General features: G+C 37.1%; 1 protein-coding gene across 1 annotated transcript; it reads right to left on the reverse strand.

Moving 5' to 3' along the window:
• Window positions 1-429: 429 nt before the first annotated feature.
• Window positions 430-16,918, reverse strand: LOC106138970 (T-complex protein 1 subunit eta). Its single transcript, XM_013340291.2, has 14 exons — window positions 16,808-16,918; window positions 15,518-15,616; window positions 15,162-15,257; window positions 13,966-14,031; window positions 12,056-12,131; window positions 10,816-10,927; window positions 9,704-9,837; window positions 8,712-8,887; window positions 7,229-7,383; window positions 6,274-6,443; window positions 4,350-4,484; window positions 3,820-4,008; window positions 2,404-2,528; window positions 430-1,944 (listed from the first exon to the last, which is right to left on the reverse strand). The coding sequence occupies exons 1-14, from the start codon at window positions 16,808-16,810 to the stop codon at window positions 1,849-1,851; spliced, it is 1,632 nt and encodes a 543-aa protein (XP_013195745.2). The 5' UTR covers window positions 16,811-16,918; the 3' UTR covers window positions 430-1,848.
• Window positions 16,919-17,140: the final 222 nt, after the last annotated feature.

The following is a 17,140-nucleotide window of genomic DNA, read 5'->3' on the forward strand; positions in this document are numbered from 1 at the left end:
ATCAGACGTTGGGTAGGTATTGCCAAACTATAGTAGGTACATATCCACATATATAATAAAATAGTAATAACTAACTGATGTCTGTAGTTAAAAATATATATCCAATATCTATTTTCGACTAACAGAACCCAAAAATGTCTTAGAATTTTTGTCCTTCTGCATGTTTGACGCCATAACATTTCCGATTTGAATGCAGTTTTCTCAAATGTGTTAGGCTTCAATCCAACTTAATAACTGGTATTCTGATCTAGTATAAAAAATACCCCACGCCTCATACAGCTGATCAGATTTTTTGTAGATTGACTTTTACGGCGAACTACGTCGCGGGCAACAGCATGTTAAGCAAAATAAGTACTCAATTTTTGTTATTTGGCTACGGAATCCAAAAAATCTAATAAAATCTATACAGTAAGCAATAAAAGACATAACACGGTGTTTAGTATTTTATTACTAAATTATTATATCGTCTAAAATAACTTAGCACTAGCGTTTGTGAAGGCGTTAAGGCGAACATATTCCATTCATTCAACATTGACCATAATTCAGTAGGTCATGTAGTTATCATTTCTCACATGAAACGATTTTAAAGACCTTGTGATTATTGTAAACATTCCAATCAATGCTATAATGGATAATAAACACAGTTAAACATCGAAGATTTGCTCAAATCATGTACAATTACTTTAGGATTGAGTCAGTAAATAATTAAATATACCAACATTTCCTGTTAATCATTTAGTTATTCTAACCTTAAAATAATTGTATTTAATTTCAATAACAAGAAGTTTAATAGGGCCGGCCGGTGAAAAATATTTGAAGATGGCGCTATTGTAGCTTGTTCCCCTGTGATTTTTTTTTGCTTGTTCATTGTTTCCTCGCAAGAAAACTAGACTGTTATAAAATAGCTAAGATCATTCATAACCTATTAAATAGTTTGATATAAAATCAGTTATGGGAACATGTTACACTAGCGCCACTTCGACAGATGCGGACCCCATTTTATTTACAAAATAATACAATAAAATGCATTGTTGCATTCAATTATAATAGTGAATACTAAACAATATGAAGTATTGAGATGAAATTAGCATCATACAAATTGTTTATAAAAACTTGCAGTACAAAACCTATTTATCTCTGAAATTTCTTCATTTGAATAACTAGTAGCGTTATTGTGACGGCTCGATTGAGTTACAATCACAAGTAAAATTTCAAAATGCTCAGTCAACAGCTGAGAATTTGCAAGTGTATTCGGGTAGTTAGATATTACAAAAGTTCACTGCGAATTCGCCTCTTTTACCGCGTCATACGAGTTCCATACATGGTAACTTGATATACGGTTGACTGTACGACACGTAAAGCGGTTTATAAGACCACAACATAATACATATACGAGACTGAACGGGTTAATACAATAGTGTACCTAGCTAGCATAAGGCTAAGGCAATTTTTTTATAACCTATATTTTCTTCTGTGACAGAAAAATAAAAATCCCTATTATTTTTCAATGATTTATGAAGAATTTTCAAAAATATTAACCATTTTTTAAAATAACGAGTAATCAAAGATGTTTATTTAATTTATGTAATTAATTTCACTATTTATTTTGATAATTTAAAATTTACGAATTATAGTGGATCTAAAGTGAAGTTACAAAAAAAAACTTACTTTCGCATTTCTGATATTAGTTTGTACAGACACTAAGGGCCTCTCTAAATAAGTCAATGGTTATGAATAATGCCCTCAAAAAAAACGGAAACCATAAAAAAATCCTTCATAAAACACTAAAACATAAATAGAACATTTCAAGATTTAAATGCCTAGGGTTAATAAAGTCGTCTTAGCGAATTATCCCATCATAGGTCTGCCCATACCGCGGCCGCCTGCCATCGGCTGTGCGTCTCCACTCTTCGCATTCTTAATAGTCTCATCAACTGACAGGATCTGAAATTTAAATAGACATTTTGTATTTGTCGGATAGAAACGAATGGGAAAGCCTACAATTACGTGCTTTGATCAAATTAAGGACGTCAAGAATACCCGAAACCGCCGAGCTTGCAAAAAGATAGTTATGAATGTGACCTCAAAGAAATCATATAGAAAAATGACCTCAAATGACCTGTTCCTTATTTGAACAGGGTGGGTGCCAAGGGACAGGAAAGTAAGTAATGGAGGAGGCCTTTGTCTAAAGACAAGCTGTTGTGAAAGGAACGAATTGCGTGATATAAACCAAACCTTTGTAAAACAGCAATAAAGGCTATTTTTATTTATTTATTTTTATAATTATGAATGTGGATAAAGCGAGCCAAGTATGCAGGGATCGTGGCAAGTGGAAAGATGTAATCTCTGCCTACCCCGTAAGGGATAAAGACGTGATTTAAGGTACGTTTTGCACTTCCTTACCTGAGCGGCCGCCTCGCAAGCGGCGGTTATAGCATTGATTTTGATAATGGCCGGCTCCCAAACGCAGCTAGCGAAGTTATCAGCTATATCCTCCTTCTGAATGTCAACGCCGTACCACACCTCACCTGCCGAATAAATAAGAGATATATTATTACCCGACTCATAAGTTGAACTAAAATGGCGGTCGAAATAACACCAGATTCATTCGCGTTAAATCTCATATCATCGGTCAGTGTTCACATATATGTGTTTCCTTGCCTTCAGTGCTCGCGCTATGGCTCCTAGTAACAAACTTAAATTCAAAACTTTTATTCATTTACATTATAGGACACTTCATATCACTTAATGATTCGACATATCTTTTGGTTTCACAACATTGGTTGACGTCAAATAAATAACTTAAAACTAAGTTTACCGCCGCTTCCAAGGCGTCAGTGCAGAAAAGGCGGTAACACTTGTTCATTACCCGCAACCGCCTTGGAATATTCTCGAAGTTGCTTTGACATTTCCATGCAAGAGTTCAGCGCCACTAGCGTCAGTTACTTGCAACTTTGTTGGCTCGCTTTGTGTGACTTCAGCGACATCTACCGTAAGCAACTTTTGTCTTTTCAATCGCGGCATTTTACCTAAAAATAATCTACTACACTATGACCGCAGCTCCGCTCGCGTAAAATGATATTATTTCCCTGTTCCCGCGGTAATTTGAGAATATCCTCTGTCAGTATTCTCCTATACTTCCCAAGTAGCATAAATGCCAAATGTTTTTTTTAACGATTAATATTTGCATGTCATAATCTATGACTTAATGGCGGTCGACTGACACACTATAAGTGAGAATGTGTGCATGAGGCGTGTATATATATATTTATACAATGGGCCATCACACTAATGGTGCTTCATTTTGCCCTGTACTAAAACACCGTCCGCCTCTTTCTCTACGCTCTATCCATACAATATCCACTGTCATACCCTGAGCACCCGAAACCGCCGAGCTTGCACGAAGAGATTTATGAATGTGGATAAAGCGAAGCAAAGCGATAGTGGCAAGTGGAAAGAAGTAGTCTCTGCCTACCCCTCCGGGAAAGAGGCGTGATTTTATGTATGTATGTATAATAAATAAATCTTATATAAATATATTAATCAGAACAATGTAATGTATTCTCTCGTCCACATTCTATTCTAAGTTTGGATATTTGTGAAGTTGACGTTGTCAAAAAAAAAGTGCTGCAGTGCAGTTTGTTACCGCTTCTTCTGCACTGACGCCTCGGAAACGGCAGTAAACTTAGTTTTTAAGTAATTATAATTTGACGTCAACCAACGTTGTGAAACCAAAAGTTTTTGACAATTATTAAGCGATATGAAGTATCCTATTTAATAAATAATGAATAAAAATTTTAAATTTTTTTAACATCATACCCTGATGATGCTTCTGCCGCAGCTTGTTCAGCAGCGTGGTGGCGTCGAAGCCGGCGTTGTCGCACAGCTGCCGCGGTATAGCCTCCAGCGCGCGCGCCGCCGCCCCCAGCAGCAGCTGCTCCTTGCCCGCCACCGTCTTGGAATACTCGCGGAGGTGTTTAGACAGCTCCATGTCTATCGCGCCGCCGCCTGGTTATAGATAAAAAAAATTATATTAAAATTAATAAAAGTATATTTCATTCGTCATCAAGCCTAAAAAATTGGATAGTCAAACAGCTGAACGTGGCCTATCAGTCTTAAATGTGAAAATGATGACGTTTAATTTAAATAAAAAAAGGGCTCAGAAGCATGGATATAGTCTATGTTTAAAAGGATGCAGTTGTTTTATAGGCCACGTTCAGCTGTTTGACTTAATGATAGAATTGAGATTCAAATAGCTGAAGGTGGCCTGTCAGTCTTTTCAAGACCGTTGGCTCTGTCTACCCCGCAAGGGATATAGACGTGATAATATCTATCTACGTTTCACGTACCAGCGACGACCGCGTCGTTTCTAATAGTGCGTCGCACGATCATGATGGCGTCGTGTAAAGACCTCTCAGTCTCCTCCAGGAACTGTTCGGCGCCTCCGCGGAGTATCAGGGTGCAGGTCTTGGCGGCCGGGCAACCTGGGCGTTGATGAAAGAAGGTTGATGTTAATAATTTTAAAAACATAATTTACTCACTTTTCTTATTATGGTATCAAGCTATGTATATAGTTTACTAGCTGTGCCCGCGACTTCGTCCGCGTGGAATAGTTTTTTTTAGCATCATTGAAGCCCTCAAGGATGAATAATTTTCCCCGTTTTTTTTACATTTTCCATTATTTCTTCGCTCCTTGTAGTTGCAGCGTGATGTTATATAGCCTAAAGCCTTCCTCGATAAATGGTCTATTTAAAGTAAAAATATTTTTTCAGTTCGAACCAGTAGTACCTGAGATTAGCGCGTTCAAACATACAAACTCTTCAGCTTTATAATATTAGTATAGATTATGTAGCAATTGTTTTATTTATTTTAATTGTAAATGAATTTTTATGCATAGAAGTAATGTTAACTCTTCCCCTATTTACTCTTTGTGGTAAACACATTCTGTGGAACTCGACCCAGATCCGATTCTATTAAATTATATGTACTATGAAATAAATGAAAAATTAAATGTAAATAAAAGTACCACTACATCAAGACGGTAGTCTATTTCAGAATTAATCTGAAGCTGTGTGAGAGTGAACAGCTAGCTAGATACTACCAAGAACTCACTATATGTATGCATAAAATATAAAAACTACTTATAATATATACTCAAAAACTTCTTTTTCTTACTTGATCTATTTCTTAAGAGAACTAACAAAGCCTAAAAAACACTTTTAACATATTCAATGAGTCACTGAACAATGAATGGATTAACTATCTAAAAACTATTAAAGATTGTCCCTTTAAAAGCGACCAGTCTTAAACTTTGAAAAATAAATTAACTAGTGTCAAATGTCTTAATTATCTCACCAGGAGGTGCTTCTTCTTTATTATAACCTATGCAAAGAAATGTTGAAATTAAATAATAGTACAAGTAAAAAATTTTTATTTGATAATCTCAAAAATTTTAATAATTTCCCCAATATTTAGCAAATTTTATGAATGTGGTAACACCGGCTCGACATTTGCTGCTAAAGCGATCGAGATCAACCAATAAATATAAAGCGCCATTTGAGTTAACCTCTAAAATGTATTTATTTTAACAGGGGTGTATTTTATAACTGGTTCTTCGGCGAGAAACTATAAATAGAACATATACAATCTTTCCATGCCGTGTGGTCTCCGGAACTTTGGAATAGGACCGCTCCATCTCTTAACCTTGGATCTCGTAAAGAACGACAAAGGGATACGCTTATAAACTTGAGATTCTTCTTGTAGGCGATAAGCTAGCAACCTGTCACTATTTGTATCTCAATTTTCATCATTTGGACATACAGCTGAACGTGACCTTTCAGCCTGTCGGCTCTGTCAACCCTGAGAGGGGTGAAATCGATCTTTCCGATATTACTTTCAGATCTGAAAGAGCGGTTACATATTTTACTAGCTGTGCCCGCGACTTCGTCGGCGTGCAATAGTTATTTTGGGCATCATCGAAGTCCTCAAGGACAAATAATTTTCCCCGTTTTTTTCACATATTTCTTCGCTCCTAACAGTTGCAGCGTGATGTTATACAGCCTAAAGCCTTCCTCGATAAATGGTCTATTCAACACAAAAATAATTTTTCAATTGGAATTAGCGCGTTCAAACAAACAAACTCATCAGCTTTACAATATTAGTATAGATAGCTATCAGTGAAACGGTCAAGTCCAAGTTTTTTTTATGGACAATAAAGATAATTTGTATTGTATTGTATTGTATTGTAAGTCCCTTCAGAGGTTTCACACTCACCAGTAAAGATGTTATACCGCTCCCCGCCCACCTGCCTCTCAGTGAAATGCTTGCAAGTACCCAAAGCTTCAGGCTTGAGGTCCCTCACCGACGACAAGATGGCGCCGCCGCACGCGCGCTGCGTGCGCCGCAGATCCTCCTCCGGCACTCGGCCGGCGCAGAACATATCGCTGTGTGACAAAGAAATAGAAATAAGTGTATGGATAAGGTGCCGTGTGGTTGCCGGCACTAATACAAAAAAAAAATAGGACCACTCCATCTCTTTTTCATGGATGTCGTAAAAGGCGACTAAGGGATAGGCTTACAAACTTGGGATTCTTTTTTTTAGGCGATAGGCTAGCAGCCTATCACTATTTGAATCTCAATTCTATCATTAAGCCAAATAGCTGAACATGGCCATTCAGTCTTCAAGACTGTTGGCTCTGTCTAGCCCACAAAGGAAATAGACGTGACCATATGTATGTATATGGATAAGTTTTAAGTATAACTTTTGTAAAAGGAGAGTTCTGCCAAGTGTGCCTTTTTAGGAGTAGCTTTGATGTATTTATGTTTAATAGTAATATGAGTAATTGGCCTCATATATTTATGCGATCCTCACAAAATTTCAGAAATTGGATCCGTTTTTTATAATCATCGGCCAAGTAAAAAATAATAATACATATACTTTAAAAATTATCTTATATATAAAATTCTCGTGTCACAATGTTCATTCCCGTACTCCTCCGAAACGGCTTGACCGATCCTCATGCAATTTTGTGGGCATATTGAGTAGGTCTGAGAATCGGCCAACATCTAAAAGAAGAATCCCAAGTTTATAAGCCTAACCCTTAGTCGCCTTCTACGACATCCGTGGGAACGAGATGGAGTGGTCCTATTCTTTTTTTTATTGGCACCGGGAACCACACGGCATGAAAGTAACAACTGATTCCAATTATCAAGGTAACAAACAAATCACCGGTCAGCGAAGTACTGCGTGGCCACGTCTCCAATGGGCAGTTTGCTGAGCACAACCTGCGCACCGCTCGCGTGGAGCGCCGCCAACTTCTCGTACAGTATCTGCCATTCGGCGTCCACCACCTTCTGGTACTCAGTCACGTTGTCCACGCGCACCTGAAATGAGGGAACAATACAATAGTGATATATTTATTGATATTATAAATAATTATGCAATAAAACCAAAGGATAGCTTGGACACGAACGCCATGTATTTTTAAGATGCGCGCGCATGGGACGCCACGCCACAGATAAACAAGAACATAACAAGAAAGAGTTTGTATAACATTTCAAACTTCTTTGAACATATATATATCAAATAGTTATCAAGCAAGCGATCAGCGGATTACATATTCCCTTGGGACCAGCCCGACGTTTGATCTAAGTTTTAAAATACTTTTTAGTGCCTCATAATAACAATTGATCCTCATAAACGAATCAGTAATTGGATCCGTGTTTTATAATCATTGGCACAGAAGAGATAAGCGATAGAATGGGGTAATCAGAAGTGGGAAGCGAGAGAATGGGGTAATCAGAAGTGGGAAGTGAAAGAACGGGGTAATCAGAAGTGGGAAGTGAAAGAATGGGGTAATCAGAAGTGGGAAGCAAGAGAATGGGGGTAATCAGAGGCGGGAAGCAAGGATAGGCATAATCAGAAGTGGGAAGAGAGAGGATGGGGTTAATCAGAAGTGGGAAGAGAGAAGATGGGGGTAATCAGAAGTGGGAAGAGAGAGGATGGGGTAATCAGAAGTGGGAAGTAAAAGAATGGGGTATACAGAAGTGGCAAGGAAGTGAATCGGGTAATCAGAAGTGGGAAGTAAAAGAATGGGGTAATCAGAAGTAGGAAGAACGAGAACGAAGCGCCGCGCGTGCCTTGCTGCATGCTGGGCAGGAGTGCGAAACGAGTGAAATCCGATGAAAAATGCTGCAGTGTAGTTAGTTCCGCAGCTTCTTCTACACATGCGCTTTGGAAGCGGTAGTATGTAGTTACAATTAGATTTAAGTGATGTGACGTCAATAACTGATACCTTGTATGCAATTTTGAAAATAAACCTATTCTATTCTAGTGAACGGGTTCAGAAGTTGTAATTGAGTGAATGTGTTACTGGCTACACAACATAGTCATATCAGAAGTGGGAGAAAAGAACATACATACATACATATAGTCACGTCTATATCCCTTGCCGGGTAGACAGAGCCAACAGTCTTGAAAAGACTGAATGGCCACGTTCAGCTTTTTGCCTTAATGATAGAACTGAGATTCAAATAGTGACAGGTTGCTGGCCCATCGCCTAAAAGAGGAATCCTTAGTTTATAAACCTATCCCTTAGTCGCCTTTTACGACATCCATGGGAAAGAGATGGAGTGGTCCTATTCTTTTTTGTAATGGTGCCGGGAACCACACGGCAAGAAGAAGAGAAGAGAAGAACGGTAAGAAGGCCCACCTCAGCATTGTCCCTCTCCGCTTTGAGCTCCAGCTCGATGTTCAGCAGAGCGATCTTGCAATTGTCGTAACTCTTCGGCTGCATCTCGAAACCGGCGTAGGAGAAGGTCTTCTTGAACGCCACGCCCGCGACCAGGAACGAGTCTTCTAGGGCTCCGCCGGACACCTTTTTGATACCTGAATGAAAAAAGGTCGTATTGAATTCATACACTTCAGGCATCATCATCCACATTTAACAATCTCTTTAGGTTGGGTTTAAAGAATTTATTCTCAAAAAAGATTACAAAATCCACTTACATGAGAACAAAAGAGATAAAAGTTCTTAAAACTAGACTTAACAATTTAGCAATAATTAATTTTAACAATTTAGGAGATTCTAAACCTGACCATATCCAGGACTTACCTGAAGTTAGTCAATGTTTGCAATTGGATTTTCAATGTTAACTATTGAAATATTTAACATGTGCAGTGTGGCACCAATTAAAAAAATTAAAGAATATGTCCACTCCTTCTCTTTCCCATGGATGTCGTATAAGACGATTAAGGGATAGGCTTTTACACTTGAGATTCTTCTTTTAGGCGATGGGTTAGCAACCTGTCACTATTTGAATCTCAATTCTGTCATCAAGTCAAAAAGCTGAGCGTGGTCAATCAGTCTTTTTAAGACAGTTTGCTCTGTCTAGCCCGTAAGTGATATAGACGTGACTATATTTATGTATTTTTAAAATTCATTCATATAAGACATATCATTACCAGTTTTTAGGTTTTTTTTTTTTAATTTGACGCGATTTTTAACTTTCTTAATTTGACGCGATTTTTAATATACTTCATATTGCTTAATAATTGTCAAAACTTTTGGTTTCACAACATTGGCTAACTTACCGCTACCGCCGCTTCCAAGGCGTCAGTGCAGAAGAAGCGGTAACAAACTGCACTGCAGCATTTTCTTCAACAACGTCAACAGTGTGTGTGTGTGTGTGAAACATAACTCACCGATCATGTCCAAAGGCAGCAGCGGAGCGTCCAGGGACAGTACAGCATCAACCACCATCTTGGAGAAGTGGCCCCTCTGCTGGTGGATGAGTTTGGACGACATGGCCGTAGAGGCACATTTCTGCAGGAGATCCCTGGTGAAAGAAATCGTACATACATACATACATATGTTCACGTCTATATCCCTTGCGGGGTAGACAGAGCCAACAGTCTTGAAAGGACTGAATGGCCACGTTCAGCCAGGCTTAATGATAGAATTGAGATTTAAATAGTGACAGGTTGCTAGCCCATCGCCTAAAAAAGAATCTCAAGTTTGTAAGTCCCTTAGTCGCCTTTTACTCCTATTCTTTTTTGTATTGGTGCCAGGAACCACACGGAAAGAAATCGTCACTTTGCAAACATAGACGAAGCGAAAGTTTGCAAATTATAATAGTTTTTGTCGGTGCCGTGTGGTTCCCGGCACTAATAAAAAAAAGAATAGTACCACTCCATCTCGCTCTCATGGCTGTCGTAGTAGGCGACTAAAAGATAATTAAAGGCTTATAAACTTGGGATTCTACTTTAAGGCGATGGGCTAGCAACCTGTCACTATTTGAATCTCAATTCTATCATTAAGCCAAACAGCTGAATGTGGCCTATCAGTCTTTTCAAGACTTTTTGGATCCGTCTATCCCGCAAGAAATATAGACATGATTATATGTATTGCATGAAAAGAGTTATGAATGTGAATGAAGCGAAATAAGTATACAGGTATCGTGACAAATGGAAAGATGTAGCCTCTGCCTACCCCTCCGGGAAAAAGGCGTGATTTTACTTTATGTATGTATGTATAGTCAAAATTCCTAAATGATTCAATTAGCCATTTTTAAAAAAAAACATAATTTAATAACCGCTTTAAAAAAAAAGATGGCTCTTTTCGTTTTCCGCGCTATCATCTCGTGTTTCGCTGAACCGATTTTGATCAGGCTTTCAGCAGTGTTTATTACACTTATTAGATTAGGTTTAAGAAATTTAACCGACTTCAAAAAAGGAGGATATCGATCGGAGGCGGTTGTCTTTTTACAAAAGTTATATTTGCATCGCTTAAATTTTAAGACTAGACTGGGACTCACTTCTTCTCCTCGGGCGATTTGTTATCAATCTGGACGGCCAACTCCTTGACCTTCTCAACGGCTATCCTGGCAGCTGTGCGTACGGCCCGCACGATTATACGGGGATGTACACCTGAAACATGCATACATATATATATATATATATATATATTATATATATATATATAATATACTAATATTGACTGACTATTATTACTTTATATAGACTGGTGGCTCTGTCTACCCCGCTAGGGATATAGACGTGATCATATTATTAAGTATACTAATATTATAAAGTTGAAGAGTTTGTTTGTTTGAACGCGCTAATCTCAGGAACTTCTGGTTGAAGAAATTGAAAAATTCTTTTCGTGTTGAATAGACCATTTATCGAGGAAGGCTTTAGGCTATATAACATATAATACATAATAAATAAATAAAATAAATAAATAAACATCAGCTGCAACTATAAATAGCAAAGAAAAAAGGGAATATGTGAAAAAAAACGGGGAAAATTATTCCTCTTTGAGTGCTTCAAATGATGCCCAAAATAACTATACCACGCGGACGAAGTTGCGGGCACAGCTAATGATGAATATAACAATAATAATTAATAATTATTTTATATGACTACTATCTTATTGTCCAACTTGTATTTTTATGATTGAAAAGCCGCGTGGGTTCAACTTAGACCTCATATATTTACATATATGATCCACATAATAAATTCAGTAATTGGATCCGTGTTTTTAATCATTGGTCATCGTCAAACCACTACGAATCAGGTCACGTGTGCATACAGGACATATTATGTTTGCAAAAACTCACGGATTATCTGTTCAATGACTTTTAAAATATTATTTCGTAATAACAAACAGTGACAAAATAAGTCTTACAAAACTAAATTTATGCCGTGTGGTTTACGACACAAATATAAAAAATAATACACTCTTTCCCATGCATGTCGTAAAAGGCGACTAAGGGATATGCTTATAAACTTGGGATTCTTTTTTAGGCGATGGGCTAGCAACCTGTCACAATTTGAAACTCAATTCTATCATTTAGCCAAACAGCTGAACGTGGCCTACAAGTCTTTCCAAGACTGTTAGCTCTGTCTACCACGCAAGGGATATAGACTTGATAACATACATACATACATAAAATCACGCCTCTTTCCCGGAGGGGTAGGCAGAGATTACCTCTTTCCACTTGCCATGATCTCTGCATAATACGACGTGATAATATGTATGTAAAATTGGCTCACCCTCTTCCACGAAAGGTTTCAACCTTTTCAGCAGCTCACCAGCCAGTATTACCACTGAAGTTGTACCGTCTCCAACCTGTAACATTATTATTGTATTAACTCCTGCTTAGTAGCTTTTGTAGCTAAGTATATAATGCAAATTATTTGTCGCTCATAATTGTATGTTGTCCGCAATGGCCATTCGGAAATTGGATCCGTTTGTTTAATCATAGGTTATGGATAATTTAAAATGTCTCAATAACGTAATAGTACACATATGCATGCCTTTCTTTGCATTTTCTCCTTTGCATTTTCCTGTCGCGGGCTAACTGGAAGAAATTTCTCTAGAAATAAGCAGTGCCCTTGTAATAAATTTCTCTGTATCTGTATCTAAAGTTTGAAGATGGACAAAGCCAACAGTTTTGAAAAGACTAAATGGCCACGTTCAGCTATTTGGCTTAAGGTTAGAATTGAGATTCAAATAGTGACAGGTTACTAGCCCATCGCCTAAAAAAAGAATCCCAAATTTGTAAGCCTATACCTAAGTCGCCTGTGGTTCCCGGCACCAATACAAAAACGAATTAGACCACTCCATTTCTTTCCCATGAATGTCGTAAGATAATGTTTTTTCTCCATAACATACATTTACCACTTTTAATATTTATTACTACAGGATATGGAGATAGACGCCCATTCCTAGATTAATAGCGGGTATGCTGATTACTTGTCCAATGATATATTTATAAGTTACTAGTTTAAAGTTTTGATGTAAGAATTAATGAATAATTAGGAAAAAAAATACAGTAATACCCCGACTTACGCTACCTCGACTTACGCGAATTCGGAGTTACGCGATTTAATTTTCTCGTCTATTCGTTTTCTGTTTGAACGTCGCGTAGTCAAGGTAAAGCGTCGGCGTTTGTTTCTGACTCCTCCCGCCTGCATTATTATTCGTTCAGTTAACAACAGGCACAGACGTGTAGTGCGGAATCGGCGCGTAGGTACATAAGTTACGATTTTGTGTTTTTTTGTGCGTTGTGCGACGACCTGAGATATTTACTAAGTACTATGGCATCCAAACGAAGTAGAACCGACTCTTTTCACTTGGTAGAAAAATAAATTTAGAAGTGGATAGTGATGATGTTCAAGAGCTGTTGGATTCATACAATGAGGAGCTTACAATTGATGAGCTCATGACAATGCGTGAACAAGAGGAAGAAATTGATAAACATGATTCTTTGGATACAGTTCAATTAGAAGATCAAATGACAGTTGGAAACTTGACAGAAGCCCTCAGTTCGATTGAAAAAGGGTTAACAATTTTGGAAAACATAGACTCCAATGAAGAGCGCATTTTTGTTACAAAACATAGAATAAAAAAATTACTAGGATGCTACGAAGAGATATTACGGGAGAAGAAAAAATCATTGACTCGTCAGACGACTTTGTTACAATTTATGAAACCTTCTACATCAAAATAACTTCGGATTGTGTTTATACACTCTATTAATATAGTTTGTCATATTATCTAAAATTAGATACTAATTATTTCCTAAATTATTGTTTTATTTAGTCTCCAGTCCCAATTAAATATACTTTGTATGTCTTTATATGCAAAATTGTACCCCGACTTACGCGAATTCGACTTACGCGGATAGCGCTCAGTCCCACCTATCGCGTAAGTCCGAGGTATTACTGTATGACAAAATTAATAATCGGGCTGGACCGCCACCAAAGGGTAGATCTTCCTGTAAGCTGGTGTAACGCCTGGGGAACCGCGCGACACACGATGTCGATCCGGAGGTCGTATAAATTCTCCCAATCCGTGAAATCTTTGCTTGCGCGATTTAGACTTTTCGCTGTTTTTTTACTGTTAGCGTCGCGTGATTTTGTTTTTGTGACTTTAGGCGTAAAGATGTCGCTACACTTACCTCAGCATCCTGGGACTTGGCTATATCGACCAGGGTCTTCGCAGCTGGGTGTACAATATCCAGAAGCTGAAATGAAATATAACATATAATTAATACACAGGTCATGTATGTATTGTTTGTATGTTATAGAACAAACATATGACCTCATTTCTACTATCGATCACCCACATTGGATGTTCAGGAGTTTAAAGATATTATAATCATTGGTGCCGTGTGGTTCCCGGTTCTCATTTTACAATAGAACCACTCCATATCTTCCCCCATGGATGTCGTTAAAGGCGATTAAGGGAAAGGCTATTAAACTTGGGATTCATCTTGTATAACACTTCTTGTACACAATTTGCATCTCAATACCATAATAGCCATACAGCTGAACATGATCTTTTAAAACTGTTTGGCTCTGTCTTCCCCGCAAGGGATAAAGACGTGATTACATGTATGCATTATTGATTGCTAAAAATAAATAAATGGTGTTGGCTACCCTGCCCTGTTTTGGAGAAACACCAGTACAATCAAACTTAATATTCCACAAAAAATTTTAATACAGGGTGCAAGTGTTTCTTTCAAATACTACATACTGACAGGGTAGACAGAGCCTGTTGGCTCTGTCTACCCTGTCAGAGCCTGTTAGTCTTTAGCTGAAAAGCCAAACTAGACTGTTGTCTAGTTTGGCTTTTCAGCTAAAGACTAAAATACCATGTTCAGCAAAGTGGCTTAATGGTAGAATTGAGATTTAAACAGTGACAGATTGCTAGACCATCATCTAGAAAAAGAATCTTCAGTTTAATAGCCTTTCCCTTGATTGCTGCTGCAGTGTAGTTTGTTCCGCCGCTTCTTCTACACATGCGCTTTGGAAGCGGTAGTAGTTATAATTCGATTTAAATGATGTGACGTCAATAAGCGATTCCTAGTATCCAATTTTGAAAATAAATGTATTCTATTCTATTGGCTTCTACATTTTACATGGAAAGAATACAAACTGGCATACATTATGTTTTTTCTGCATTACCAAAACAGTTAAGCTTACGCTAGATGAAGGTACGCCAATTCCCTTAGTCACGTTTTACGACATCTATTAGATAAGGACAGAGTAGTCCAATTCACCACCTGGCATACATCTTTCAAATGTGAAAAATATTACTGTTAATAAATTATTTTATAGCAGTATGGGGGAAAATTGGAGAAAAATATTCCACCTTCATAATCGTAGCTCCATCATTGGATATAACAGCTTTGCCGGCGTGGTCCACAATCAGCTTGTCCATGCCACGGGGACCCAGGGTGGTCCGCACCTGGAAGATTAGAACAAACTTAAAGAAAGAGGTTCTTAAATAAATTGTGTAAGAGTTAATAATAAAAATAAAGAACAGGGCCACTCCATCTCTTTCCCGTGGGCATAGTTAAAGGCAACTATGGCTTATAAATGTGGGATTCTCCTTTTAGGTGATAGGCTAGCAACCTGTCACTATTTGAATCTCAATTCTATCATTAAGCCAGCTGGATGTGGGCTCAGTCTTTTTGACCCCAGCTAGTAGTCTTTATAATTACTTACAGCATCCACAACGATTTGGCACGCATTTATGTTGGAGATCAGCTGGGGCTTGCCCTGGGACTGATCCGTGCCCTCCTTCAGAACTAGGATTTGTGGTTGCTGCAAAGAAATATATATGTATAAAAAAAATAAGAATTAATTTAAAAAGAAAATTGACATCTCATTAACAATAATGTGATTCGTCAGTTTTATCAAAAGTACTTCAACAACATGCTTCTTGTAATGGAATTTTGTCAACAATCAAGAGAACTTAGAATCTGACCTAAGTGTAACATACACTGAATGTTGTAACAATATTGGTTCAGCACAACATGAGATAATAAAACAAACATACAAGCGTATCTACATAAATACATAGGTTAAATTGAGAAACTCCTTTTATTAAGACGGTTGAACACTTTATTGCCCCAAAAAAGTAAAAATACTATATAAGGTATTAAATGTTACACAAATATTAAATGAATAAGAAAAACAATTCAAATGTGAATATACTCGACCAACATGCAGTTCAAAATAAGCAGCTGTTTCCAAATGGTCAAGATGGAAAGTTATGAATTTTTTATTAAATCTTTATAATCAATCACCCAGTTAATTTATCTTTTGTTAACAACATTTATAAAGCTGAAACTGACTGAGCTGAGCTGACTGAATTCGGAAGGTGACATTTGGTATAAATATAACTTGGAAGTGAAAAGGACCATTTTATTTGGATATTCAGATAACCTTAAGTTTTCACAGAGTGGAAAAAAAAACAAATTAAGTGGGCATAATGTAATAATAAATGCTCCCCAGTTCAATAATTGAGTGATGATGAATCAGACACCATCTGGATTCAATAACCAATTAGATTAATATTGGATCGGTTAATGACATGTAATAGTAAAAGAAATAGTAAATTCCTTTCATACAACACTTATTCATCCCATAAAATTCATCACGTGACGGGTTTTTAAGTGAACAAAAGCGAAACCAAAAACAGTTGCGAAGTCGGCATAAACTATGTCGGTGTAACTTATTTAATTACTATTTTATTTAAGTAATTTTGGCGAAGAATCGTTCATGATATACTATTTACCAATCATCTTCACAAGTGTACACAATAAAAATAGATAAAAACAGACTATTTCTCGAGATAAACCTCAAATTTTTAATATAGTTTTATCACAATAAATACACATTCGCCGCAAAAAATAAGCACACGAAATTATATTTTACACTTTTAACTTTAGATATAGATGATCTAGACCGACATTAAATAAAAGATTACGAAGAAATTTGCAAATTATTTACCATTTTGATTTGGTTTAAATTTTATTTATTTCCTTACTTTCCTTCAATTAAATCTACAAAAAAAGAACAGAATTTAGCTTGACAGATGACTTTGACAGTTTTGGACATGTGAGTGAAGAGATTGTAATGATATGTTTCTTTAAATGTTTAAATCGAGTATCATATAGAATGGAATCATATGTACCTACTTTGTTTTCACAGTTATATTCTTAGTCATTTATGTATAATCTGAGAGAGTAGACGTTTCTTATGTACTTTTTCATATAAATATTATAATCTTCTCTTTTCCTTACTTCTTTTTCCTGAGGCCGATGGGCAGAGAGTACATCTTTC

This window comes from Amyelois transitella, chromosome 31 (genome assembly GCF_032362555.1).
Source record: "Amyelois transitella isolate CPQ chromosome 31, ilAmyTran1.1, whole genome shotgun sequence".
Lineage (NCBI taxonomy): Eukaryota > Metazoa > Arthropoda > Insecta > Lepidoptera > Pyralidae > Amyelois > Amyelois transitella.